The sequence below is a fragment of the Platalea leucorodia genome (genome assembly GCF_965183815.1).
Source record: "Platalea leucorodia genome assembly, chromosome: 11".
Taxonomy (NCBI): Eukaryota; Metazoa; Chordata; class Aves; order Pelecaniformes; family Threskiornithidae; genus Platalea; species Platalea leucorodia.
The window spans coordinates 21,153,932-21,181,186 of record NC_138833.1 but is presented as its reverse complement, the minus strand read 5'-3'; the positions used below and the strand labels follow the sequence as shown (position 1 = coordinate 21,181,186).

At 40.0% G+C, this 27,255-nt stretch overlaps 1 protein-coding gene across 10 annotated transcripts in view; it reads left to right on the top strand.

Moving 5' to 3' along the window:
• Nucleotides 1–27,255, top strand: part of EBF1 (EBF transcription factor 1) — a gene marked incomplete at both ends in the record, with an annotated part of 282,086 nt that overhangs the window by 233,525 nt on the left and 21,306 nt on the right. For all 10 annotated transcript variants that reach the window (XM_082324547.1, XM_082324546.1, XM_082324545.1 and 7 more), the window contains one exon: nt 17,175–17,263. In XM_082324547.1, coding sequence (XP_082180673.1) covers nt 17,175–17,263 — 89 coding nt within the window. The remainder of the gene's footprint in view (nt 1–17,174; nt 17,264–27,255) is intronic.

Sequence of the window (27,255 nt, the reverse complement as noted above, 5' to 3'; positions counted from 1 at the left end):
TGTAAGTATTTATCCAAGCCTTTTTAATATGGTCTGAAGAGGGCTGCTTTGCATGGCACTTTGACAATTGCTGGGACCTCCTGAGAGCGCAAGATGGTTATGTACACAGCATTTTCTTATTAGAAGATGTCCTGTAACGCGTGTATGCAACTTGATTTCTTTTAAGCTCTAGTCTGGTATAACAGAGGGGAAAAAGGCTAGAGCAATTGTACTATCTTGTTAAATCGCTCAGAGCTTATTTAGATAAAGAATTACGTGGTGCTTTTCCTAGTACATTGTACAGTTGCTTTTTCTCGCAGTCATCTTTTTTGCATTTTGTACTTTGTTATTCTGATGATGCTGAAAGACAAAGAAACAGACTCCTCTCCGTAATTCACTCCAAAGTACCATCTCTTTCTATTTTCTTGTTAAAACCAAATTGTGTGCAATTTGTAGGAAATTGAAACCACATTTTTCACTTAACTTTCCAAAATTAAAATTTATGAGGAAAAAGAAGCAATAAAGCAGTTACAATCTGGTCATCTATAATTATCTCTGTGGTTGGAGTAGTTCCACATTTAAAGAAAGTGACACCAAAAGTTTATCAGGCTTGTGTCACTATCAAAAATTTCACTTCTCTTTTATTATTTCAGACCACAAGAGCTGCTGAAACCAGTATTATGCACTTGGAAATTATCTTGGTGAGAAAGGAATTGGGCGATCTATCAAAACAAAGCTTTTCTTCAACTGAGAAACACAGAACAATATTTATCTTCCTTACTCATTCATTTTAGAATATCAGTGTTAAAACAAATTTAACAAATTGCCCTCTTTAGGCTGATTTAATGGAATTCGTTACGAAAAAGCTTAATTTTCCTCTAGATCTATTTCTACGTATGTGTTTCACATTATTCTTTTTCTTTTGCTGTTGTGTTTCCCCTCTACTGCATTGCTTGCTCTCCGGGAACAATGGAAATGACAGTCCAGCGCCAGAAATCTCGACTGCTCCAGCTCTAGAATGTTAGTGGCACTTGCTTTAGTTTTCTCATTTTGCCTTTTTTGTCTCTGAATTAAAATCAAGCCAAATGATGGATGCCCATTACAATCAATTGTTTCAGACAAGCCACCAAAAGTATTGTAGGATTCATTTACATTTAATCAAATTACACTTTATTTGCAATTCAGGGAAATGAGAACTCTGCAGTAAATCAAATATTTCCTCTCCAAGGGCCCCATTCAGCAGAAAATAGCCACAGTCTTCCAAGCTGGTGCCTCAATGTATGTAGCAAATCTTCCAGTGGGAGGAGAGCTTGTGCCAACAAACCATCTATCGCAGTGTCTTCTCAACATTTTTAGGGCTGTGGACACCTAAATATTTTCCAGTACAAATGCAGACCGTTGAACAATGAGTTGTGCAGTGACTTTAAGCCTGCTGGCAATAGATTTGCCTCTCTCTTGGTTCCCTTTCATAGACCACCACGAAATGGTTGCAGGACTTCTGGGGTCCTGGAGGTTTGTACACCACAGGTTGAAAAATACTGATCTTTCCTTTGTAGGTCCTGTTATTTTAATGGGAAATTAATGACAGTCACTAAATGTCATTTTTTCTAGGATGTTACATGTCTCCAAAAGATTTCATAATGGCTGGGAATAAATTAAAAGTGCAAATATATTTAAAAACTTCAAATAGAATAAATAAATGAAATTTGAATCTTGTCCCTTGTGATTGTTCACGTATTTAGTCAGCTAAAACTTGGATGATAGCAGGATCTCGGTATCGCCTGATGCTACTAGTGACCGCCTGCCAGACACTGCAAGCTGCAGCTCCACAGTACTGGTGAGAAGTGGCTTGTCATCCAATTGCAGAAAACCTTTTTTTTAGTCTCAGACTTCTTGTGTGATTTTGACTCTGTTGCTTACAGTCAGAATTTTAATTATATTTAGAGTCCTGAAAGTTCATTTAGGTGCCTGCTGGGATTTTTAAATAGGCATAGGTACCTAAATTTTATGGCTTTGTGGCTATATGTTCCCCAGCTTTAAAATGGAGACATAATGCAGGACTACTATAAATTACAGGGAGCGTATGATGCCAAAAAACATGGAAAGAGCTCTTACACTAAGGCAAAAAACCCACTGTATAGGTACCTGACAAAGAGGGATACTTCACTCTTGCTATTGGAAATACATCTCCATTGCTGAGGAAATACCCTGAAAATTAAGGGCCCCACAGCCATAATCTAATTGAAATACAGAGCTTTTAATGCTTAAAAAAAATTCTGACCAAATCGTGTAATGTGTTCTTTAATCCAGTGGGATTGAAGAGCCTAACCAATAATAAATAATGATTTGCATGCTTAGCAGTTAAATGCAATAAAAATCAGCCCTGAATACTTTTTCGAGAGTACTTGAAAGTGAATTCTGCCATCTGATACTTACGCCGAACTTCAGCGGGTCAGTGTCCATCATACACGATTAGCTGAAGTACGATGAATGCTGCCTGTAGAATAATGTGGTATTTCACAGTATAGCAAGCTTTGAAACAGAGTTGGATTAGTCCCATCTCTCCCTTTCCAATCATTTAATTTCTGAATATTTGAATGTTGAAAAAAAGTGTTTTTTTCTAGTTTTGTTCTAGGTGCCCAGGAGATGATGCATTTAATTTCCTTTTATATGTGTTTCAGTACCTGTTTTATTTTATACTTGTGATAAACTACTGAAATAGTAGTTTTTGAAGCGGGCTCTGTCTGTCATGCTGCTGGTGTGGGCAAATTGCCGAAGGAAAGGGAGCGAAGGGGAAGGACAGGTCTGGGTCGTCTTGAGTAGAGCAGGAGGATCCTGTGGGAATTTTTTGCCTCTTTTCTTTTGCTCATTCACTTTTGTTTTGTGCAACAAGCAAAGTTTGGAGGAAAAAAAGTGACATTACATTTCCCTTCGCTATTTGGAGAAAGCATCTATCAGTTTGCAAGTCCTAGACTTAAATATCATTGCTGTGTCGTTCCCAGCTTTGGTTCTGATGAGGTAGGATGCGTCTGCTCCAGCAGTAATCTACCGCTTGCTGCAGGCCGGAGGAAGGATTGTCGCCTTTCTGAGCCTCTGTACACATGGATATACAGCATATGCAAAATTACCTGCTAGGAGATGCAGATAACACATTTTTCAGCCACTTATACACATGCACATACATACTTATCACATTTTTATATGGCTTCATTTAGGAGAAGATTGTTAGGTCTTTGTTAAGTAAAGATGTAAAAGTAGCACGCTTTTTGAGGCAATCAATTACACAAGCAAGTGGTTAATATGACACAGTACCTTCTCAGTGTCCGTTTTTTACTCAATCAGCTACAGCTTAGATTTCTTTTGAATAATTACCTTTGCCGCTGAATGTGTATCATCCGCTCAGCTAAGGAAGAGACCACACAGAATGTAAAAATCGATGCCAACAAAGTGAGTGAACTCCACCGGTGGGAATCTCCTTTCTTGAGAGCCACCTAAGGTGTGGTCCGTACCCCCTGGCTGTCCCCAGGCTCTGCAAGTAGAGGCACTGCCAGCCCAGCGATGTACAGGGGCTGCCAGGCATCAGCACGGTCTTTTCAGTGCAAAACCAAAGCGATTTTCTCTGAAGCCCAAGACATTGGACATTTTTGCAAATTCTTCCCTGCGTGGAGCCAGCTTCTGATAGCCTTTGTGCCTGCTTTGCACGGTAGCTAAATGTATTACGGGCCAAAAGACAAGTAGCTCCTCTTTTAAGTGTGCGATGCTGAGGTGGTGCAGGAGGCTGCTCCTTCCCACCTCTGTCCCGGTGTCCTCCTTGGTGAGCTGAGGTGTCCTTACAGCAAGTGGTTAGATACCAAGGTGATGGGCTTGGCATGTGCGGGCGTCATGGGGGAGGAAGAAAAAGCTTCGCTCTTGAGTTGCGCATACGCAGCACAGGAGAGCAGAAAGCGGAGATGCCCCAGGCCAGTTGTGCTGGAGCTGGTTTGGAGCAGGAGCAGCAGCCTCCGTGCATTGCTCTGCGCAGCCTAATTAACTCTGGCAGCCAGGTGCTTAATACTTTGCGCACTCAGGGCCTCAGTGAGTTTGGCTGTTTAAGCGCATTCTTGCATACTGCTGATGGACCCAGAAGTATATTTATATATATTGCTTACTGCCTGGAAAGATACAAATCAGTTACTGATAAGTGTGCCACTTCCAGCAAGATTAATGTTAAATTCTTCCTTTTAGACCAGCAATTTGCAAATTGCTAAATTAGATTTTAACATTCGAATACTCTTTTTTCATGTCATACTTGCAAGGTCTTTGTTTTTATCACCTGATGATGCTGTTTGTGTCGGTATTGAACTTCGAGGCATATTAATATGATACACATATATTTTGGTGGCAATTTTTTATAATGGCAACAGTTCTTATGAAATCTACTAGAAACAAATTTGTACAGAATAAAGAATAATGTAATCCATTACAGTGGGGTTGGGGTTTTGTTTTGAATTGGATGAAAGGAAGGTATTTGTTTTATACAAGAGAAAATGAGCAATGCCATGCTACTCTGAAGGTATTTTATTGATCACTTCAGAGCTGGGATCTGAATTTTCCTATAGGCTGTCAGTGATACCTAGAAAATTAGGAAATAAACAAGCACAAATGCATGATTATAAACCTGTGTGATCATTTCTGCTTATCCATGGTAACTTTATATCTTCTACTCTGTTTTCTGATCATCTTGCAGTCTTTAATCTGTTTATTCTACCTCTGACTTGAATTAGGGAAATTATAATATTTCTGGTTTAGGAAAAATTAATCCAATAACAGGATATCTTTTTAAAGTCCTATTAAAAGGCAAGTGGCTAATTTTGGTGAGCCCTGTCTGAGGGCAGAAAAGTTTCAGCTACCTCAGAACAGCGTTAGTCTGTTGGCGGACGAGCGTGGATGAGTGCAGGGATGTGGTTACTGCCTCGGGGTGCCACCAACCAGCAGAGATGTTTTGCTGCATATCCCAGACTCAGTAGTGACCGCCGAAGAACCAAAGGTCGGTTTGCTCCCGCTGTAAATGAAACTTGGGAACAGTTTCATAACAGGACAGCGAGTTTCAGTCTGGTTCCTTCCTTCCTCACCTTTTGCAGTTTCTTTTTGAAGCATCAGCTTTATAGGTGAACGGTTGCACCTGGGATATTTTAATTTCCATACTCATCTTCACTGGTTACCAAGTATATTCTAGGTGGTAAATTGTGATGGTGGGAGAGAGGCAAGATGCGAAGGGAGGGATATAGGCAATTATTTTTACTTCCTCTCCTCTTATGCCTGTGAGGCTCCAGATTCCAGATTAGTGATCTCTCTGTAGGCATGTTTGGAGGCTACTTATCTCCTATTTGGGGGCAGAGCTGCAGTATTTGTTGATTTCTCTGTAATTGACTTGCAAGGTGATCTAGCGCTGACAATTTAGCAAAGGCCCGTTCGGCCCCAGAGCACTCATTTTGTCATGAGCGTAAGCCCTTGACGGTGCTTGCTCGTCGCCTCCAGCACCTCCCCTCCTTTGCTGAACCTCAGATCCCCCCTAAGCGCGGTGGTGGGAGGAGACCTGCCAGCAGAGCTGCTGTGCAAATGGGCCACTAATGGTTTGAGAATCTGAAGATGGTTAACTGATCTGTGCATTCAATTAAGATGAGTTTCTCAGTTAACAGGCACCCTGGGAAGAAATGAGTTACTTTCATTTCTGGGATTATGAGCACTTAATGAAGAAGACATATCAGAATTCTGCCTGTGTTGCATGAGATAACCCTAAAATGCAGCACGGATTTTCAACTCACTCATCTAGCAAAAAAACTTGCCAGGTGAGAGGGAGAAATGGATGCTTGCGTGAGTTCTCTTGCAGACAGGCTCACGGGGCTGAATGTAAAGTGGCATTGCATGCAAAGTTGGATTTTACTTTATACTTTTCTTGAGGTCTGTCACTTTGCTTGTGACTTGCCTATTTAAAATTATAATTCAAAATGTAATTTAAATAATATTTACCATATTCTTTGTGTAAGACTTACAAAGTGAGCACAACATCTGAGAAAGATGGAGGTGTCTGACTAGAGGTGGAGGCTTGGCTATCTGATGTATATATGCAAAATATAAACTAAGCTCCAGCCAGTAAAATTTCCAGCCAGTATCAGTATAGTTTCAGAAAAATTGATAGAACGGTTCTGCTTTATACTGGTTAAGGATCTTGGACAAAGTGAATTTAAGATGAGTTTATGCTGGGCCTAAATGACTAATAAGCACATTCAGGAGAAGCAAGGAAAACATAAATATTTCACACCAGTTTTGCACTGACATTGCTGACAAATGGGAAGGATGTTTGTGGGGATGATACTTTGGTTTTGGGACTTCCCTTTGTATCGCAATTTCCATAAGGAATAGGGGCTATCACTGTGTCTCATTAACTGTTAGAGCTAAGCTGAGCCAGCAGCTGACTGTGTCTTAGTGACCAGCCGCCTGGAGAAGCATGGCTGCTTTCTCCAAAGGTGCAGACTGGATTGGGGCTGGAGTTTTTTTACCCCCATCTTATGTTTGCAGAGATTGAGAGACTATATATAATTGTAAGCAAAAGTGATGAATGATGATATATCAGAGAGAAAAGGCAGGAAGGGCTGCTTTCACCTGCAGACATCACCCATTTGCGATATTTTTGCCACGTAAGAGTGCTTACACAAGTGAGTTAGCAGGGCATGACATGTTCAGAATAACACCATGGGGCTGAACCCACTGCTGCCAGGGCAAATAGCCTGTGTTGAAGGAATTCCTCTACTAAATACGCTGTTCTCGCTTGCAGTGCAAGTTGTTCATGAAGGGGCTGGGCTAGCTTTTTGGCAGTGGTGCAGAAATACCTGTAAATGAGGGGGCAGGTCTGGGAGCTGTTTGGGGTCTATGAAAAACAGGGTCCCTCTCCTGAGAAAGGCTGCTGGAAGAGGGGAGCAGACTGGGAAGCACTGCCAAAGATGAGTCTCTTCCAAAGTCTGAAGGGGTGAGGTGGATGGAAAACCCGCTTCTTTGAGTTTGGTTTCAAAAAACAGCTGCCAGGCAAAAAACCAAGGTGGATTTTGTAGGTTTAGGTGCTGCATTGAGTGCAAGATGTGCGAGCAGGTGAGGACCTCATGCATACTTGGTTTATGTGCGTGCATGCACACAATGCGTGGGTGCCGAGAGGGGGCCGGGGCTGGAGTGAACCAGTCGCCCCTCCTGGGCTGCAGATTGGCAGCTGAGCCCTTGCGGGGAAATGGGTGTCAGTCCACTTAGGCTGAGGAGGAAGACTAAGTCAGGTTCCCTATTTACTTGGTGAGATCTTTTCTTGGGTATAATCAGTGCAGCAAAGAATAACTTGGAAGTTTTCTTTGACCCTTCTGGTAGGAATAAGTAAAGATATTTTGCTTCCAGGACTGTATTGGTCAGGACCATTGCAGTCACTTCAGAGGGAGGGGAAAAATAAATTAGAATTACTGTTATGAGCCTATTGCACGTTGGCCACTGGTAGATGGGTCATGCCATATTACTCCTTGCTTGTTTACTGACCCCCTCAGCAACTCATCTTGGTTAATTAATTAGTTTCAGTTAAATTACTTTCACGTACGGATAATTTTCTTTTTACCACCACCCAGTACCCCATTTGATTAAATTAAATCAAGCACGTAGTCAATCACCTTTCTGCCAAAAAAAGATAAAAGAAAAAGAAAAGTCATTAATATGGTTTTCCATCATTTATAAATTACCTAGGAAAGCAACTGAGGAGGCGTTTAGTTTGGTCCTGAGGTATGGCTAGTTGGTGCGTGTAAGGCAAAAGCAATACCGCATCTTTAAACAGGCTTGAATAAGGTTTCTTTAACTATTGAGCCTAACTCTGAGATCTCCCCTGCTGTGAGCCATAAGTTGCTTGTAGGCTTGTTCTAGAGAGTAATAAGTATTGTTGTTTAGCAATTGTGTTGTTGAAATTCAGCTCCACTATGTCTGACAGTATTTATCTAAAATACTTTCCCTGGTGCGTGCTCAAGTTCCAGTAAACCGTGTCTTATTGTGCGACCTTTTCATTTTCCAGTGAAAAGGGATCAGCTCGTCAGATAAAAGCTACAAGCTGGAGTACAGGAAAAATGCGTGCTCAGAAAATCCGAGCATGATTGAAAACAAGATGTGTTAAATCAATGCAGTTTATCGCCTGCCTATTCCTGGCAATTGCTGTTCTAAGCTCATTCTGAGCACACACTAGATGATAAAAGTATAGTGTCACAGTGCTCACTGGGGTGTGAGGGCAGGGAAACATGTTTATCAGACAGGCTGGTATGATTTTTTTTTTACCCTTGATAACAGTTATTGTCAAAATTTTTGCAAAAAAATCCCTGAACAATTATAGAAGCAGGTGATATAATTGCTGCTAAAATCAGAGACTACTGAGAGCTCTCAAATTATATACTTCTATTTAAATGTTACAAACTAGCAAACAACAAACCCAACTGTTTTAATTTTAAACAATTTGCTGCATCATCGAGGATATAGCCAAAATGGTCCTTTTGCTTTCGAGTGAGTAGCCTTATCGCAATTTCATGTAGACAAATCAAAGCTAATGTTTAGAAATAAAGATGTTTGGAAACTATTGTTTTCTCAAGGGATTTAAGCTTAGTTTTGGAGAGGGATTAAAGACCTGAATTGAACCTCACAGGAGGTCGGTCCTTTCCAAGAACATCACACCTATAATGTTCATTACAGCTAGGCACAATTAATCTCATTTTTATGATTCAGCTCTACTTCTATTTCTCCGCAAATCTCATTTGCAGAGATTTTGGATGTGATACTGGTGTTTTTCTGATTTTCTCTCTTGAAGAGTCTTTTTTGCTCTGACCATGTGCACTTGCACATCAGAAGCCTACAATTTTGAGAAACAGCCAAATTTAGGCTAAGATGCTTTCTGATAGGAATGGCTTTGACATTCAGACAGGACACTCAGTTTTTCATTTATGCATCCTCTGGTAGTAATTTTTTTCTTTTTAATGATCTGAAAAGAAAATGAGAAATAGCAGGGTTAAAAGTGAGAGAGAGAGAAAGAGAAATATTTCTGCAAAACCAACACGTTACAACAATGGTTTTCAATGCTGTCTACCCCAAAGGAGTTTGTGAAGGGCGATAAAAAGAAATAACTTCCTGTATGTTATACAAAATTATCTTTATGAAAATTTTAAAGGTGTCTTCACCTACGTTGTAGAATTTGAGGAGTCCACGCAAAGGAAAAATCTTGAAAATATGCATAGTAAAAAATGAAAGAAAAGGTTACACAAGGTGACATCTTAGCACTTCCTACACTCTGTATGGTACATCTCTGCATCTGTTTCTGGGCCAACAGTTTAAAAATAAATGCAGTGTCTTTATTTTTTTTAATGTTTTTAAGTAGACCTAAATATAGATCTTATAGCTAACCTTAAGCACCCATAATTTTAAATCTTAGCTTGTATGCATTTTTCTGCTTGTGTGTATGTGTACACATGTATTTATTTATTTAAATGAAGGGGTAATCCAGTGAGAGCTAGCCATTTTAAGCGAATTTTTTGCTGCATGCTCATGTGCATTACCAGAATGTGTCTGACAAATAGGAAAATATTCACATGTAAATGCTGTTCTTTCCCTTTTTATAATGACTGCCAAAGATGCATCAATTAACCTAGATGACTAGACAAAGTAACCAGCATGCATTAATTTCCTTCTGGCCCTCTGTATGTATATCCCTGGTGAATTCTACCAGCCTGTTCTGAAATTGGTATGTTTAAATTCCAGTGCCTAAAACTGGACTCTGTTTCAGACTCTCTTAAGGCCAAATCTTTCCCATTAGACAAGAGGTCAGCACAGTCAGGGGAAGAAGAAACTGCAAAGCTCACAAATTGTTTGACTTTTTTTTCAAGCCAGATCGCAGGTTGCTAAGAGTGAACATTCAGAGTTAATGTATTTTGAGAAACCAACACATGATTCTTGCTACAGATCTAGTAATTTCATTCCTTAACTTTCATAAAAAAATTTGGGCTCAAGACATGCATTCCTTGCATCTTCAGCACCCCCACTGGCTGCAGAGACTGGGCTGGTTGGGAAGGGAATAACTCCTCTGGTTCTTAGTTGCTGGAGAAAAATTGTTATCAGGAAGAAAATATCACGCTGTCTATCATGTTTGTAATAACACTGATGAACACGGTGGAGCTGCCTCAAACACTGGCCTATTGCATCTTTAGTTCAAGTAAAGAGCAGTCACTAGGGAAACTCAGGAGATCCAGGTGTTAGATTTATCATTTGACTCAGCTCTGCATTTTTATTGCTTGGCACATGCACATGGTGTCTGTTTGGGCATTACACGGCAATAAAATATTGGAATTACATTTCAGATCTCTCTATCTCTTTCTATTTCTAATTAAAAAAGTGACATCATGTCACAGTTTGATTTTAAAAATGGAAATTCAATGCACAAGAGTATTTTTAAGTTGGGGGAGTGTGGAGACCAGAAAAGCAAGGAAATTCTGAGTTAGCCCTGGAAGGGCCTTTCTAGCTCAAACCTTTCTGTGCAGGCTCTCGCTGTCCCACCCGCTTCCGTTTTCCATTGCTTGTGGGAATAAACACTCCAGGGAAAGTCAGTGGAAAGGAAACTTTATAAAAAGCAAGCCAAATTCACAACAACAACAACAAATAGCTCAAATGCTTGCATGTTTTCATTTAACAGTCTTTAATTAGCAAAGGAATAGTCCTTGCAGGGAGATTTGCAAAACAGAATTTTTTTAATTTGATGATGTGGTTTCGAAGTGGTTTTTTTTCTGTCTTTGTAGAGCATGCATAAAGAGGCCACTATGCATATGAGTTGTTGGGTAGGGTTTGCTTACAGCATGCCATGTCAAGATGTTGCTTTATAATATCATCCATTGTTAGAACTGGTGTACTGCAGGGCCTTAGCAAGGCATTTTGGCACCTGGAGTTTGATATTAATATGGTCTGTCCTGTCCTATCCTGATCTCTCAGAGTCAAGGTTTTATTTTGTTAGAGTCAGGGGCTTCTAGCAGAAATCACCCAGAGCTTGGAGACAGAAGCCACAGGCTGTTAGCCAAGGCAAATACCCTGGATCGGCTCCGCGGCAGCATCTTGCCTCTGTGAGAGGCAGGAGGTCCTGCTTTCCACCTCCTCATAGAGTCCGTGCTTGGTAAGAGTGGGGAGTTGGAAGCCACAGCCTTTCGCGTGACTACTCTCGGTTGTTGCTGCTTGTACCCCATACTGCTATTTCTCAGCAGTGTGGAAATACAGACAGAAGTACAGATTAAAAAGGAAGAGAGCTGATTATAGAGGTGGGCATCTGAGTTGATGGAGGAAGAGGCCAAATGTCCAGGAGAAAGAAGTCCTCAGCTATAAAATGCCCCTGAAGATGCTAATATTGCAAGGCTCCCATTGAAGAGTCTGCCTTCCCAGGTGCTGTTGATTTTATTTAAAATATTCATTCTTTGTGCCTTCAGATGTTCTGACCTGGTTTAATCTGGGCACAGAGAGACACGTTAAATGTATTCCTGGCCTGGCCTTCATCGCTGTGACAGTGCTGCGGGATTTTCGCATGGATTTATTTCTTCATACTCTTTTGTGGCTGTGAGGTGTTGAGATGGGTAACTTTGTGTGTCTTGGCCGCAGAGTCAACTTCTATTTATGTTTTGGTGAAGTTTCTCTCATCAGACAGGACAAAACTCAAAACAACTGTGTTGTAGACCCCAAAGCCCCATCTCTTTGACATTATAGTTCAGGACTCGTCACTAGGTGTCTAATTTTGTTGTAGAGCCAAATTTAAAAAAGAATGGATTTGTGAAGAGACAAAGGTAGAGTCTAAAGGATCTTCCTCCATTCCACTGTTGTGGCCACAACATCCTGGACGTAATCTGAAGCCATTATAGCTCTATGCTTTTGCAGGTCCTTCTTACCCTCTTCAAACTCTCCCTCACGATGCCTTTGCCTTCCAAGAGAACCAGCGACTCTGGTGCACCACAGGAGCAAGCACTCTGGGACGTTTCATTCCCGTGTGCAGTCTTTCCCTGCGTGTTTCACTTAAAACAATCAAGACCAGATTTCTCACCTGGGGTAGGGACAGTCAGACCTGTGGACCTGAGGCCAATTTGTTTGTAGCCTTCAGCCTCTTTTTGTTTTTGCTGTTTGAGCCCTTAGAGTGCCTTCCCTCTCCTTGCAGCCTTTTCCACTGGAAAAGCATATGGGAACTTCATAGGTCTAAATGCTGCTTTCTCATTGGTTTTGGGTCAAACAGAATGAAAAAGAAACACGGGCTGAAAAATAAAAGGAATAAATGAAACCATGACTGCATGGGAAACAAATTAGCTGGATATGTTTTACGTTCTGAAATATTTCCATAATGCTTCTATGTAGTGTGTGTTTATTTTTCTTTGAATAATAATGTTAAAATGTGTCTAATTCAATTACTCTCTGCATTCGCTGAATGAGTTTTCCTTGGTGAAGAGTTCTCCTACACTACCCCAAGCTACGAATTCCATATGATATTTGAACAGGTCCTTTTAATTGCTGATATTAAGTGTCGATCATTCTGCTGTAAGTTGGCAGCGTGGCCAGAGAAACAAATTCCTCTCTCAGATACATCAGACAGTCATTCAATTAACGACCAAAGCTTTATTGACACAGTAGGAATTCATTATGTGAAATATTAAAAAAAGCCCTCCACTGACTAGTTAAAAAAAAAGAGAAAGAGACTTTTAAAGATGGTGGATTAGCTACATGTAGTTATTAAAATTATTCGTGCAGAATTTGAAATTATAGTTATGGTTGAAACATTTTTCTCAGAGGCATAAGCAGCATTTCTGTTGAAAAATAAGTTGGGGTTTGAAAAGATGAATATAATGTACGCATCCTTATTTCCATAGACATTGTGCATTTTCTTGATTAAAAGCCTTAGATTTTATGAGTTATGGCTTTAGACTTGCTGCATAAAGAGCTTCATGGCTTATTCTGTTAGAGTCTAATTTGAAAGAAAGTTCTTCCTCAAGGGTTTAAGAAGTAATTCATAAAATGGTAAGAATAATAAATATTGTGCCTTAACTCATACACTAGGATAGATAGACAGATTTTGTACACCTGGGTGTAATTTTAGTTAATTCACACAAGAGACAGGCTGAAAGTTTATTGTTTGGAAGGAGAAAAATGGCTTAAATCTTGTATTTGCAAAAATGATTATATTAGCTTAAATGAAAATGCTACTCTATTAACAGCTTCAATAAGCTTTGCATTTGGAAAAGTATTTTAATAAAAAGTTACCTGAAGTTTACTGCAACTTAAAATATGTAAGTGAGGGAAAAGTACTTACTTTGATTTATGTGTCTTTTGGAGGTGTAATTATTGGCTTTTTACTCACCTATGTAAAACAATGTACTTTTGTAAATGGATTTCTGGCCACTTTACTCCTTTTTTTTTTCCACATAAAAAGTAAGCACTGTCAATCAAAGAATTTTAAGGTTTATTTCCTCTTTAGAAATGATTGATAGCCTTTTAGATTTACAAGTTGACAAGTTAAAGGGTTCTATCGGTATAATTATGTACTAAATTCACAGTCTTTCAATTTAAATGTCCTTTTAAAACCACAAGATTATCATACCTGTATTTTGAAAAGTGGGCCAGTCAGTTTGGGTTGGTATACAAATTGCTTCCATTAGCCTTGGGACCTATTTGAATTTAATACAGTTTTTTAAAGTTAGTAGTACTTTCAATAGTACTTTTAAAATTTAGGGTAATGGGAATGCATTTTAAGTAGAGTATGTGTTAGCTTGTTTTTAATGTATGGATGTCAAGAACACAAATAGAGAGTTTGTATTTCTTATTGATTCTTCTTTTCCAATCATGGGAAAAAAAAAAAAAAAACGTTCTTTGAATTAGAGCGCTGGGAAATGCGTTATTGTGAATGGACTTCAAAGGCAGAGGCCAGACTCGCACGTACTGGGGGCAGAGGCAAAACCTTGCGTGAGGCTGGTATCTGACCTTGTACGTTAGGTGCCACGAAGGGTGGCCTGAGCGCTGGCTCTTCTGCGGTGCTTGGAGATCAGAATATCACCTTTTCTTTGGAGTTTTGCCAGGTAGTGACACAGGAACTGGTGTGGCCTTAACGCTGAAGGTGGGGTTAAATGTTTAAACAGGGCTCTTTCTTTGAGATATGACTAATTACATTTGACTGACTTGGATTATAAATGAACGGAGGAACGGAGGGCTGATATCATCCAATCTGTGGTTAGATGTTCAGGCAGCTAAAGATTTCTTTTTTTTCATTTTATCTAAGATTGAAAGGGTTGAATGGTTATAGACTAATGAGTGATATTTGACAACTACAGTTTAGGACCCAATCTTGAAAATTGCTGTGTGCAGCCTCTCCCCACCACTAAAGTAAAGCTGAAGCTATTTGAAGCAGAAAGTTTTCAGTATCTCTCAGAGGATGCTTGATGCCTTGTGAGATTGGACCATGAAATTAACATTTTTTTTGGTCATTTAGTTCAGAAAATACTCACAGGAAATACTCTGTGGATTTCAAATGTGTTGAATGTGTGGGAAGATATGAGAAAATGACTTCTATCTCTGGGGGGATTTCAGAACTGGCCTCCATTTATAATATTGCAGAATTTAGTAACTACTTTCCCAAAGGATGTAAAGGGAAAATGGCCATAAACTAGACTGAATTAGAGAAGAAACACATTTGACAGAACCACGCTAAAATCTTCTAACATATTTGCAAAAGAAATGTAAATTAGAACTGTAGGGGTTTTTTAATCTTCTTGGAGAACAGCTATTTTTGATAATAAATACAAATAGCAGGAAATTAATTTATTGTAAAGTTTGAAGAAGGTCTAAACTAAATGGGTCCACGATAAGAAGGCATGTAAGGAAACTCAAAGGTAATGGAACTGGGGGATTACAAACCCAGGTACTGGGATATTATTTGCAAAACTACACAACAGAGTGGACAGCATGTGGCCAGGGTGTGAAAGAAAACGTGGGGAAAAAAGGCCCATTCAAAAACCAAAAAGGGCACAAGCAGGGGAAAAGCCTTATTCTCACCCCTTACATCCAATGACCTGAATATAAATAAAAGATCGAATTCAGATATTCCTGATAAAGGGAAATGCATGAAAAAAACCCGAGGAGACTAGAGGGATGCCATGATCTCTGGGGCAATAAAAAACTTCTGACAATAGCCCAGAAAGTAAAATCCTGAAAGATTTCTAGTCCGGAGTTACCATAATACTGTAGCAGTAATTTCAGGATATGCTCAGAAGATTCCTTTCTGATATTAGAGAAATGTTGAGATTCTGCGGGACTGTGTGCCTCTCCAGCAGGTCCCCACCAGCCACGCACTTGTGTTTCCCTGCTGTTGGGTAGCTCTGGATTCCCCTACACCGCCTTCCTCTGTCTCAATTTGCAGTAGCATCGCTGGGCCTGCGGATGGAGTTGGGATGTACTGAAGGTCCAGGAGGACAGAAAAATCTGACCCTTTGATTGCCAGTAGGACCATCTGCTATAGAAATGTGGTTTGAAAATAATAATTTAAATGGAACAGTTTCTTCAAAAACTGGACTGTTTTGTGGGATTGTTTATGGAACACCAATGAATTAAGAACAAGCCAGGGATTAGATATTACTTTTGTGATAACAATGTGGTCTGCCTAAAGACCTTTAACATTAGGAGTATGAAAAGGTGGAAGTATGGACAAATTGTGCCATGTCGATCAGACCGATGGAGTTGTGTAACTTGCTGTGGGATAAGCGTCACTGAGCCACATGAGAGTGCTTACACAAGTGAGACTGGAGATATGGTTTGATGCTAAATCTCTTTGCAAGAATCAGATAGCATCGTTCTAGCCACGTAATAAAGTTCATAATAAAACCATCATAAAGGTGCAAGAGATATTCATAATTTAGTAGGCAGACCTTGTGCAAGAAATGATTTTTTTTTTGCTATTAGTAAGCTAAGACAAAATAAGAAAAACTTTAAAGTAACTCAAAAAAGAAAAAAAAATAATTTCCTTCCCACCAAAAACAATGGCTGAAAATGTAAAAATCCATCTTGGAAAAAAATTTTTTTTCATTTAACTCAAAAAAATTGCAAACAAATTGCTGTGGAAAATTTCATCATCTCTATTGGCATGGGAGAGTCAAGATGCGCTGTTGTTTAGAGATGCTTGAGAATGCTTGACTGTTGTTCCAGTTCACCAAAGCACTTAGGAAATTTTAAGCACATGTTGAAGTCTCAGTAACATCTGAGTTTTAAAGTGATCATATGACTGGAAATATAGCTAGAAGGTCATTCCATGCAGTCCCCTGTAATTATAGGCAATCATATAAAAAACATAATATGCTCAAATTTGCTTTGCTGAAAGCAAATGGGTTTAAGTATGTGCTTACAGATAAGCATGTGCTTAAAGGCTCGGCACAATCGGAGCTTTGATTAATGCAGGCAGACCAGCATTTTCATGAAGATTAAAGTGTTTCACTTCCACCATTTCTCTCAAGGACTGGGGAGAGATGAACTAAAAACGTAGATGATTTTTTTTTTTTTTTAATTCATTAAGTCTTTTGGATCTGTTTAGTGCTGATCGGAACCTGAGCCGGGCTGCTGAAGTCAGTGTCGATGAGTAAAAAATAAAACCTCTGCCAAGACAAATGTCTGTAGTTCACAACAAAATTATATGTGTTCATTGCACGTGGAGCGTATTAAATGTATAATAGGATCTGGAACAAGAGAGACTTCCTAATAGTTACTTCTTTTGTCTTCCAATCACAAAGGACCTTCCTTGTAACACGAAAGCAGGAAAAAAACCAACACGAAACATGGGGTGCAAATTACTTATCAAATTAATTTCATCGTGGCTTTCAGAGGTAGTAATTCCTTCCTATTTGGAAGATGCATGCAGCATCCCCAAATTTTCCAGCAACCTTGTTTTAGGAACTCAGGTGGGAAGGTTTGCATTGCTGTTTGAACCAAAGCCTCAGAACCAACCTCAAATAGTGTTTGACTTCACAGTCAGTGCTGATTTCAGTAAAAGGGGATTTTGCTGTGATCATTCCTTGGTCTTGCATTGCATTGCCAATTGTTACAGTGCAACGGAGCCTGCTCGCTATGCGTTTGTCACATCACGATGTTGTTTGTTGTTGTTTCAGCTCTGAACGAACCCACCATTGACTACGGTTTCCAAAGGTTACAGAAGGTTATCCCCCGGCACCCTGGTGACCCCGAACGCTTGCCAAAGGTCAGCGCAAAGTTTATTGTTTTATTAAATATGGTAAAGCTGGTTACTGCATGTTTTTGTCTGAAAGTGCAAGACTCTCTAAATGTAACGGTCCTGGTTTGGTACCCAACCCAGATAAGCTGAAACAGAGGCATGACCGATAAAGCCCAATCAGCAACTTTCATTGCAGGCTTTTGAGACTTCTGTGACTTTCTGAGTCACGGCTAACTCAAACAGCTCTTGCCTTACTTAAAAGCAAATCATACTCTGTGTTCTGAAATACTTAACAAAGAACACATTTTTGGTTGGTATTTTGGAACCTGAGCAGCTTATCCGTAGAAGAATGATGCTTCTTGGTTTTGGTATCACAGTAGTACTTGCCATTATCATCTTGAGAACTTCACCATTGATAAAATCAAGTTATTTGGATTTTCAGGGAATGTGTGTCCACTGCTGCTGCACCATGTATTGGTTTAGGGTAATAATTTTTATATATTGCTTTATTTCAAGATTGCTGAAATAATTAGCGCAATGCATAGTGAAGCGATTCGATGTTCGTTCCCATCAAAATTAGTGGGAGCTTTTTTGTTGATTTCTGTTAAGTGAAAGCTGAGGAAGAAACAGAGTAGTTCGCATAGGCTTCTAGGACTTCGGTCTTGTACTGTGAAAATGCTGTCTGGGTGTGCACTCTGTTCTCGCTATCTTGCTGTTCTGTACTTTCTCTGGCAAGAATTTGCAGTGAGTTTTGTGATACACTGGAGAAAGAGATGGGGTATTTGAAAAAGTGTTGCTCTGTGCCACAGGAACACTGAGCAATAGCGTGCATGAGCTGGAGTCACTATATGTGGCCAACTGCCGCCGTGTGTTTTATCTGCTCTAGCATCATGGCTGTTAGCGAGTGAGTTGGGGAGTCAAATAGGCCAAGTGTGTGTATTTGAAGAGCACCACCTTTGACTTACGGAAAGGAAGATGTGAATTTGCAGACCTGAGACATAGAACAAATTGGGTTTTGATGCCTTAGGCCAGATCCCTCAAATAATGCACATCCAGTATAGCCTTTGTGACTGGGTAAATCTTGTGAACTTTCTTCCGTAGCTTCCTGAGCTGTCGGTAGGCTTTTATCAGGGATTGTTGTGGGCTTTGATTAGTTAGATTTCTAAAGTGTTTCAAAAATGGGACGATTTCATGAACACTGTGACTTATTTTGTTATATTTCTTGACAGAAATAAAATTCAGTATGTGATTTTTTTTTCCAGGCTTGTTAAGTCTTTTATCTTTGCCTAGGAAGGCTGTAGACTGTGGTTTTGGGGTCGATGATGTGTTGTCCTTCCCTCTTACCACCAGAGAAACATGCTGTCCTGGAGAGTTACATTTTACATTGGCTCTGTTCACCCTCTACAAGCTGTCCCTTTCTCTGACTTTTGGACAGATTTGCAGCAGGACACAGCTTTCATAGGTTGTCAAATTTCCCTCCAGAGTGCAACCCTTTCCAAAGAAAGAGACCATCCTTCTGCAGAGGCTCTTTCATCTGTACCGTGCCCCTGCTGCCAAATGTGCACGTGGAGAAAAATTGTTTCTCAGAAAATAAGAGACCAGCCTTCACTATGCACCAGGCATTTGCAAGGCCCAAAAGAAATGCTGCAAAACTTCCCTCAACCCAGTGTTCCAGCTGACTAGTAGATGGCCGTGGCTTTGCTCTAAATGGAGGAATTCAAGTAGAGTAAGATGGAGCAATTCCAAATTGGGTTATGCAGCTGGGGGTTGTAGTGCATCACCAACTTCCACAGGTATTGGGCTCCCTTTCTGACACCTATGGCACTGAGGGATCCCCAGCAATGCTCTTTGTGCTGCCATGGGAATGCAGCCATCAGGCTGAGCACCCTTCTCTTTCCCGTTTAGACTGAGGCTGTTACCACACTGATAACCACACGTTCCTGCTACCTAGTGTCATGGGACATAAAAACAGGCAGAAGAAAGCTCCATCTAACTCCATATCCTGACTCCAACATTTAGCAGGTATTTATGGGTAGGATATAAGAATGAGGGTTAGTATTGAGTCATCTGTCCCCTCGTATACTCTCTTGGCTTAATGTGTTTGTTCTGAGTATCTTTTCAAGCTATTTTTTTCAAATCTTTAAATCAAGGGAAATTGTGGTTATGTATGCAGAGTTATGATGTGATGGCCTAAAAAAAAAAGTTACTGTTTAAGGACTGAACAAACTCAGTGGAGAAACTAGTATCACTATGCAAGGTTAGAGGGAAACAGGACGAAGAGGACCTTTTTTTTTTTTTTTTTGTCTTTGGGTAATTCCTTCTGTGCAAGCTTGAAGGTTGGACCTCAAGTTCAAGACTCATTAATATGCCACGCACAGAGGCTGAATGCAGCAGGGGTTGGCACATGTCGACTTCTGTATTTGAGGCACTGATGGTTCAATTCCCAGCATCGCTTGCTGGCTCCAGGATCATAATCAAGGACACAGCGAGTCTCTGTGCTGGGTGAGCACTGCACAGCGCTCTTCCCCATGTCATTAAACCAGGAAGGGCTTTGGCAGTATTCCACTATAGACAATTCTCAGTGGCTACTTAGAAGAGAGTTGGAAGCCATATGGCTTCCACAGTGGAACCACGGGCAGAGAGGGCAAATGTATGAGAGAGACAGAGAGCGAGACAGCAGAGAGGAGAGCAGTGCCCAAAGCTTTCAATATCCTTTCCTCCCTTTTCCCCATTGTCCTGCCAGTGCATCATCACTTTCTGTTCATTAAAAAGCTTGTACTTATGCATTAAATAAATAAAGCAAAACACATTCCTATAATTGCTGCTAGGGTTTGTGGCCATTATTCCATTGAAACATTACCAATGAATTAGAGATCTTTCAAGAAACAGAAATGGTTATAATTTTTGTGTTTGTAAGGGCATGCAGCCCTTCCCATGGACCAACAAGAGCATTCTGCAGTGTGACTTACGCCTGCAGTCAAGGAGAATTCTTGAGGCCATCAAGTGAGTGTTAGAACATGCTCTGTCCTCCAGAGCTGAGGAGTCAACAGACATATCTGTGTCAACAGGCATTTCTAAAACCATTGAGGCTATTTGAGAAGTTTGATCTCCACTAGTTTAGAACCAGTATTTTCAGAAGTGCTCATTGTTCATGCTTGGGATGAATTTTTGGAGATGTTCCGGGTATCCACTGGAAGTAGGCAAAGAAAAAAGCCAGATTTTGAATTTATTTTTTCTGTCTCCCAGTGCTTCAGTAGTCAAATTCCAGTGGAGAATGTCCTCCCATGGTGAGGAGAACGGGAGCACCTGGGAAATAGGGACTTTGAACTGCTAGATTGACAGTTGAATTAGAGATGCATTTGCAGTAGAAATGCAATATATAGTTTCTGGAGAAAAAGTGGGAGCTGATGTTGGCAGCTGGGCTATGGAGCCAGATCTGGGCCACAGTCCTGTTCCCTTCTTGTACCGAGCAGGTCAGGGAGAGCAGCCGGTGTAGGGTTGTCACTAGCAGATGTGCATGTCTGTACATAAACACGCAGGCACGCACAAACACAGGCACCAAGAGGAGAGACAGGCAGTACAGAGGTGGTGGGATTAGCACCCAAAGCTTGGAATGAGATCAAGTACCAGGAGTGTGCTGGTCAGTGTAGTCTTTCCTTTCTAATACAGACAGGAGGCAGATCAGAGGAAAAAGAACTCTGGGGAGAAGTGAAAAGAAATACCGTGATGCTAATGTTAAGAAATCTTATTGTTGTCCTGTAGGAGTAGTCTGTAGAAAGCCTGCCTGTGGAGCTGGGGAATAAGCCTGCACATGTGTGTGCAATTTCCCTGTCTCATGTGTTCGCATATGTGCACCCAAATACACGTGTTGTTGGTTCTTGCTTATGTAACTGCAGTGGAAATCACTAAAGAGTTCAGATCACAACAACATATTGAGTCTGTTGAGGTTCATTCATGTAACTACCCTACAATCCTTAAAATAAATCCCTGGCAGATACGTTGCGATTCTGCAATTTTGTTAAAACTCCACAGCTATAACTGTAAAACAGTCTCAACTGTGAGCTAGATTTGAAACACATCCATCCTAAATGATTTAATAACAACGATTCCTCTTTATATGCAATTTCCTAGAATTTATTTGCCATTTTCACCACTCTTACAACTCATCACTTGTATTTAAATTAAGCGCAAGATTGTTCACTCTGTGTTTGAGAAGCAAGTCATTGCATCGACCCCCTCCATGATCTGACGTCCTCTCCCTCCCAGTCTGTGCCTTAAATGCGCTCTCTAGGACACCCCTTATCCCTCCTGAAAGGGACCTTTGCTCCTGGTTTCTCTTCATGTAGATGAAAGTGAAGCCTCTCTCTCTAGCACACAGCGGCCTCCCTGCTGAGCAGAGAGCACACGTAACCAGGCTCCAGCTTCCCTTCAGCTCCGTTTCTCTGGTCAGTCATTAGACGCCCCCAAGACATATTCCATCTCCTCGTTTAGGACACTAATAGAAGACATGTGGTTATTAGGCACCAGTGGCTGGCAAAAGCAGTTGTCTTTTCCCATATGAAATCCCACAGATCTGCTCTTTATCCGTCATGACATGGGTATTGTTTATATTGCAAATAAAGGTTGTCTCTAAATGTGGGTGGGTTAGCCCAGGCTTGCTAGCAGAGGTTAAGATGGCAATGAAGACAAGGCAACTCAGGTTTGCTGCTTCCGACAAACCCAATGGAAATTCCAGAATGGATCTCCATCTGCTAACTCAAGATACTGTATTTTAACCTAAAAGTTAGTCATTTTCAGCTAAGAAAACACATTTTTATTTTTTTTTCCCCACCCAGCATAACAAGAAGGTTGTTAGAAAACTTTTGTACTAAGTGTGGGCAGGAAGAGGGAGCATGTGAAGAGGAGCTGTTGGAGTTCATCTGTATAGCAAGGAGGGCATGAGATGTGCTTGGCAGTTTCTACACTCTACTGTAAAATGTACAAGAATGTGAGACCAGAGTTAAGGTTGTTATTGAACCCTTAACAGTTGGGGTTTTTTCATTCCCTAACAATTTGGGCATTTAGTCAGTTGAGGGGCTTGTTTGGGTATTTTGCGTTTGGTTTTCCATTTATGCTAGTGAAAATACTCAGGGAGAGTTTCAAAGCTATTGAGAAGAAGACGACCAAGATGCCTGAGGCTACCATGAAAGTATCACCCTTATGGGGTGGTGCGTGGCAGAGGTTTGTCTGGGAATACGCGAAGAGTCTGAAATGCGAGAGAGCTGAGGGACAGAGCCACATACAAATAGGTGGCAAGGAGCCCTTTCCTTTCTGAAGGTCAAGCGTGTACATACACATTTCAGTGAGTTTTCTTTATAAGTGGGTCAGCATTTACTCAGCAAATGATTAAAGCAGATTTAGAATCTATGACAAAACTTTTAACAGATCAGGGCTAACAGGATGACAAGGAGCTCTGCGCCATTCTCTATTCCTGGTTTCTGCTTTGCCTTGGGGTAAAAGTCATGCCTGGGATTGGATTTTCTAGTCTGCACATTCCATCTGAGCAACTCGAACCACTTGTTTGAACATCCTATAAGAAGGATCCCCACATTTCTCTCTTCCTGTATCCTTATCGTTATTGTTTTAAAATACAACAATTAACTGAGGGTGGCAGGAAGATACCAAACAGGTAAACATGGTCCCTTCGAGGAGCGGAGGTTCTGAAGGAAAAAGCCACAGTTTGAAGAAAGTAACAAAGGCTGCATTTGTGTATTTTGCTCCATGGAGCTGAAAATATCTAGTAAATTGATCCCGTGGGAGTAATAAATACACATTACTTTATCTTGTACTTCATGTCCTATACCCCTGAGCCTTGATAGAACAACACCACTTAATAGACTTAAAAAAAGAGTAATTACAGTCATTGGTTGTGTGATATTTCAGCCCTTCCAGCCCTGCCTGACCTTCTAATTTAGCTCACCGTGTCTAACTAATGCATTTATATTCATCTTTTATGAAGCATGTGTAGTACAAAATTGACTTTGCAGCCCTTAGCAAGCTGTCTTACCAGGTTTAGGATCTGGTTAGTACAGCGTACTGTATAGCATATGTACATTTACAGCAGAATCTTGCACGCATATGGTTCTGATCAACTATTACTTTTTATCCTTTTGGAAATAAAATAAAAAATATTATTCCATTTCATCCTCCCCTCCCCTTTTTAAAGCTTTTATTCATTGCGGCATTATTTACAGCTAAACATGCAGGCAGAAAGAGGCAAGCATTTTTAAAATGATTACCACTAATGTTTCTGCTTGTCAGAAGTGCTTAAATTTTCCTGCACTTTGTCTAAAAACTTAGCACTTTTACCTTTTAAGAATTACAAATTTATAAGATCTTACCAAGCTGATTTACAAACACAGCTGACAGTTTATGATGAATGATGTTGCAAAATGTACAATATGTTTCTCTGTCATTTCTATGCATGTATATATTAAGAAGAAGATTAAGAAGAGAGAGAACCCCGCTCTGAAAGGAACCCTTGAGTTAGAGAGCACAGGCACAAATCTCTCTCCTGCGTTGCCTCCTAACTTCCCGCTCGCTTCACTCATCCAGTAGAGCACAATTGTTCTCTGTGCATTTTCTCCCACCATATGGTATCCTCATTACCATACACTAAGGGTCCATATGGGGAACTTGTGAAGTGAACTGTATTCATTTTAACTGCCAGATGAGCAGCCTTTTGCTTCGCAAGCTTAGCTTAAGTCATCTGCTGTCTTTATGTTGTTATGGCAACACAGCACCAATAAAAAATTCTAATCTACTGTAAGTGTCTGGGATCACAGTATTTTAAATGCTTGCCGTAACTGTCCTCTAAGTGAAGATGCTTGTTCTTTCAGTATGACAAAGGGTTATTGTCAACTCCAGCAGGTGGCAGTAAAGAAATTGTTTCTTTTTTTTTTTTAACCTTGTTTTTAAAAAAATTATTTTCCTTTTTCCCCATCTCCCCCACCTCAAAAAGTCATAGAATTACACAACATGGTCAGTCCTCTGCATTGCCTAGAATTTCTGATGCTGAGGCGGGAATTGCAGGTGATACTTTTAAGTTGCAACTCAAATACTAAAGGAAGTAAAGTATGAAACTGTGGTGGCAGCTCATGCACTTTATTGACAGCAATCCAGGCTCAAGTGGCACTTCACCGGGATTCTGAAGCCTCCACAGCCACACAGCTAGTTCAGTTTTGGGGCTGTTTTTTAGCTACGTTTCCAAACTCCTGAATCAAACACAAAGCTAATTAAGAATATCTTATAGTAATGGAAGTAGGCAGCAGCATCCTTAAATATAAATCATTTTCACCTCCGCAGGCCACATGATATGTTGCATCTCTGTCTCTCTGTCTGTATTGAAAGTGAATGTTTGTAGTCTCAGTTCATCAGTTCACATTAGCCTCATGCTGAATATTTAAACACAGAACAATTTGAACACACCATGAAGAGAGACAGTGACTGCACTTTCACTTGGAACAGCAAGAGCTCATCTAATAATAATTTAGTAAATCAGCCATTTAGTGGCTCAGTTGTACACTGTATTGTGCCAAATAATATTCAGTTCAACTGTATGCTGGTGAAATTGAAATTCAGACTCCAGTCACGTGGCACTTTTTTGCTCAATGGAGAGATGAAATGGAAAATCACCCTCCCAATAGACTGTTTGAATGTAGTGATTTATCAAAAATATAGCAAAGTGACAATATAAACAGGATTTGGTTGCGTGTGGTACAATCTATTCTAATTAGGCTTTTATTATTGTGGTTTCTTCTGCACAGATTATTTGATAATTCAGGATTTGCATTTACATCCCCAGTTTACTTTGTCTATGGGCAGAGAGCAGATAGGCGGAGTTACTGCGTAGTTACAGTCCTTTAAGGCCCAGTCCTGTGGGAAGCGTGGTGAGACCTTTATTGCCGCGTTTCGAGCCCTGGCTCCCAGGGAACACCATGCCCTCAGGAGCAATGGGGAACCGCAGCTGCTGCCTTTCCTCCTCGTGAAGCGCCATGTATGTTACTTCATAGCATGAAAGCAATATCAGATTAATTTCTTTTCCCTGTTTAAGGCTATCAGGATTTGTAGGGAGTGATAATATCTTACATTGGACTAACTGATATAACTGGAAAAAAACAGACAAGCTTTTGGGCATCCAAGCCTTGCTTCCTGCGTGCTGACTGTACCTTTTCTCACCGTGTATCAGAGGGTCCAATAAAAGATATTACCTCACCCTACAAAACTTGCCGTGGTTGTAACCATAGACCATTGTGACTTCAGCCAAACAGCTACGCTTTAAGGTTGTCTCTGATGAAGATGGGGGAGAGAGAATATTTTCCTGGAAAGTATGCTGTGAAGCTTAATTTGTTCCCATTAAAGTGGTGCTTTGAGATCTTTGAATGCAGGGCATTGCAGAAGTGTGAAGTAATGTCTGTAATCTCACCTACAGTTTCCATTTCTAGCCTAGTTTAGGTGTTATGCAGTGGTTTACGTGGTGATGTAAAATATGATTGCCGTGTATTTCTCACAACACAGTCCAACTGAGTAGCAGAAAAAGCATCCTCCTAACCATCATGATGCCATTTAGCAGAGAGTGCTGGAAGCAATAGGATGCCTGTTGTCGTAATTCTTCTAAGAAATACAGAGCTTCACAATCTATACTCAACTGCTGACACTTGAAAACTCAAACATTTTGGTAAAATGAATCAAGCAGTAATGTTTCTTTTATGAGATCTCCTCACGGGAAGGGAAGGTTTGGCACCATTTGGAGATCAGGCTCAGTGATCCATCATAGCAAAGTCAGCTGTCCTGGCGCGTCTCGTAGGTCACTCGATCGAACCAGTGGCTCTTACAACTGTATTATTGCTTATGGAACAGTAATTGAGGCACCATGGTTAAAAATTACCTGGTCTAATAGGCAGTGAACAATTTGCACTCAATACAATTATAAGCCAAATCATTCATTTCATAACACTTGGACTAATTTATTTGTTGACCTTTTAATATCCATAGCTCTTCAGTAGTATTAACTGCAACTCAGACAAAATCTCTTGTTCATTTTACTTTCATTGATTTTTTTGCCATTGAGGCAATAACAGTTGTTTGAGTACAACCTTTTCTTTCTGTTGTAAAAGTCAATCATGTAACTTATGTTGATATAACTCAACTGGACTGAAATGTCCTCCAAGTACAACAGCATACAGTCTCGTGCTACTTGTATAAACACGGATATGCATTTTGGATTTATTTTAAAGAATGTTTTGGAATGTATTTGTGACTATAGATGACAAATTATATGCTTGCTGAGAGGAGAATGAAAACAAAACACAGAAGCATTTTTTAAAGCCGTGCCACATATATGTAACACATTTTTTGTTCATATATTATGGGAGATCTAAGATACAGAAATTTTGGAATTTGTCTCTGTTAATTTTGTTCTTTAGTATGACCTAAGTGTCTGTGCTAATACTGCTATATTCATAATTTCATCTGGACATAGCATCTTGTCTCTTGAAGTCCTCACATTTTACAGAATAGCGGTGCTTAATTTTTCCAAATGTGAGCTTCTGACAAATAAAATGTGTGTAAAGGTATTTTTTTAATAAATAAGAAAGAAATAATACTAATATTTTGAGAATCTGAATTTTCTTTCATTTTTTCAGCTTTAAACTACCATGAGAGCCAAGAGTTCTTGATGATCAAAAAAGTTACTGAAATATTGATGTATTTTGAAAAATCAGGGGCGAGTTTTGAAGCACTTCCATAAAATATGTTGGTATAGTGACAACAGTAATCTTTTCACTCACCACTGAAAAAGGAGCTCTAGATCGCGTAAAATGGTGCCTGCTTTTACGTTGTGGAGGTGTACGCAGAAAGATAGTGTTACCTCTGTGAAATATTGGATAAATTTAATTTCTTAAATACGTGGTTATTCAACATTTATACTTGCTTTGGATAATTTCAACTCAATTTTTAAGGCTGTAAATTAAAAATAATAG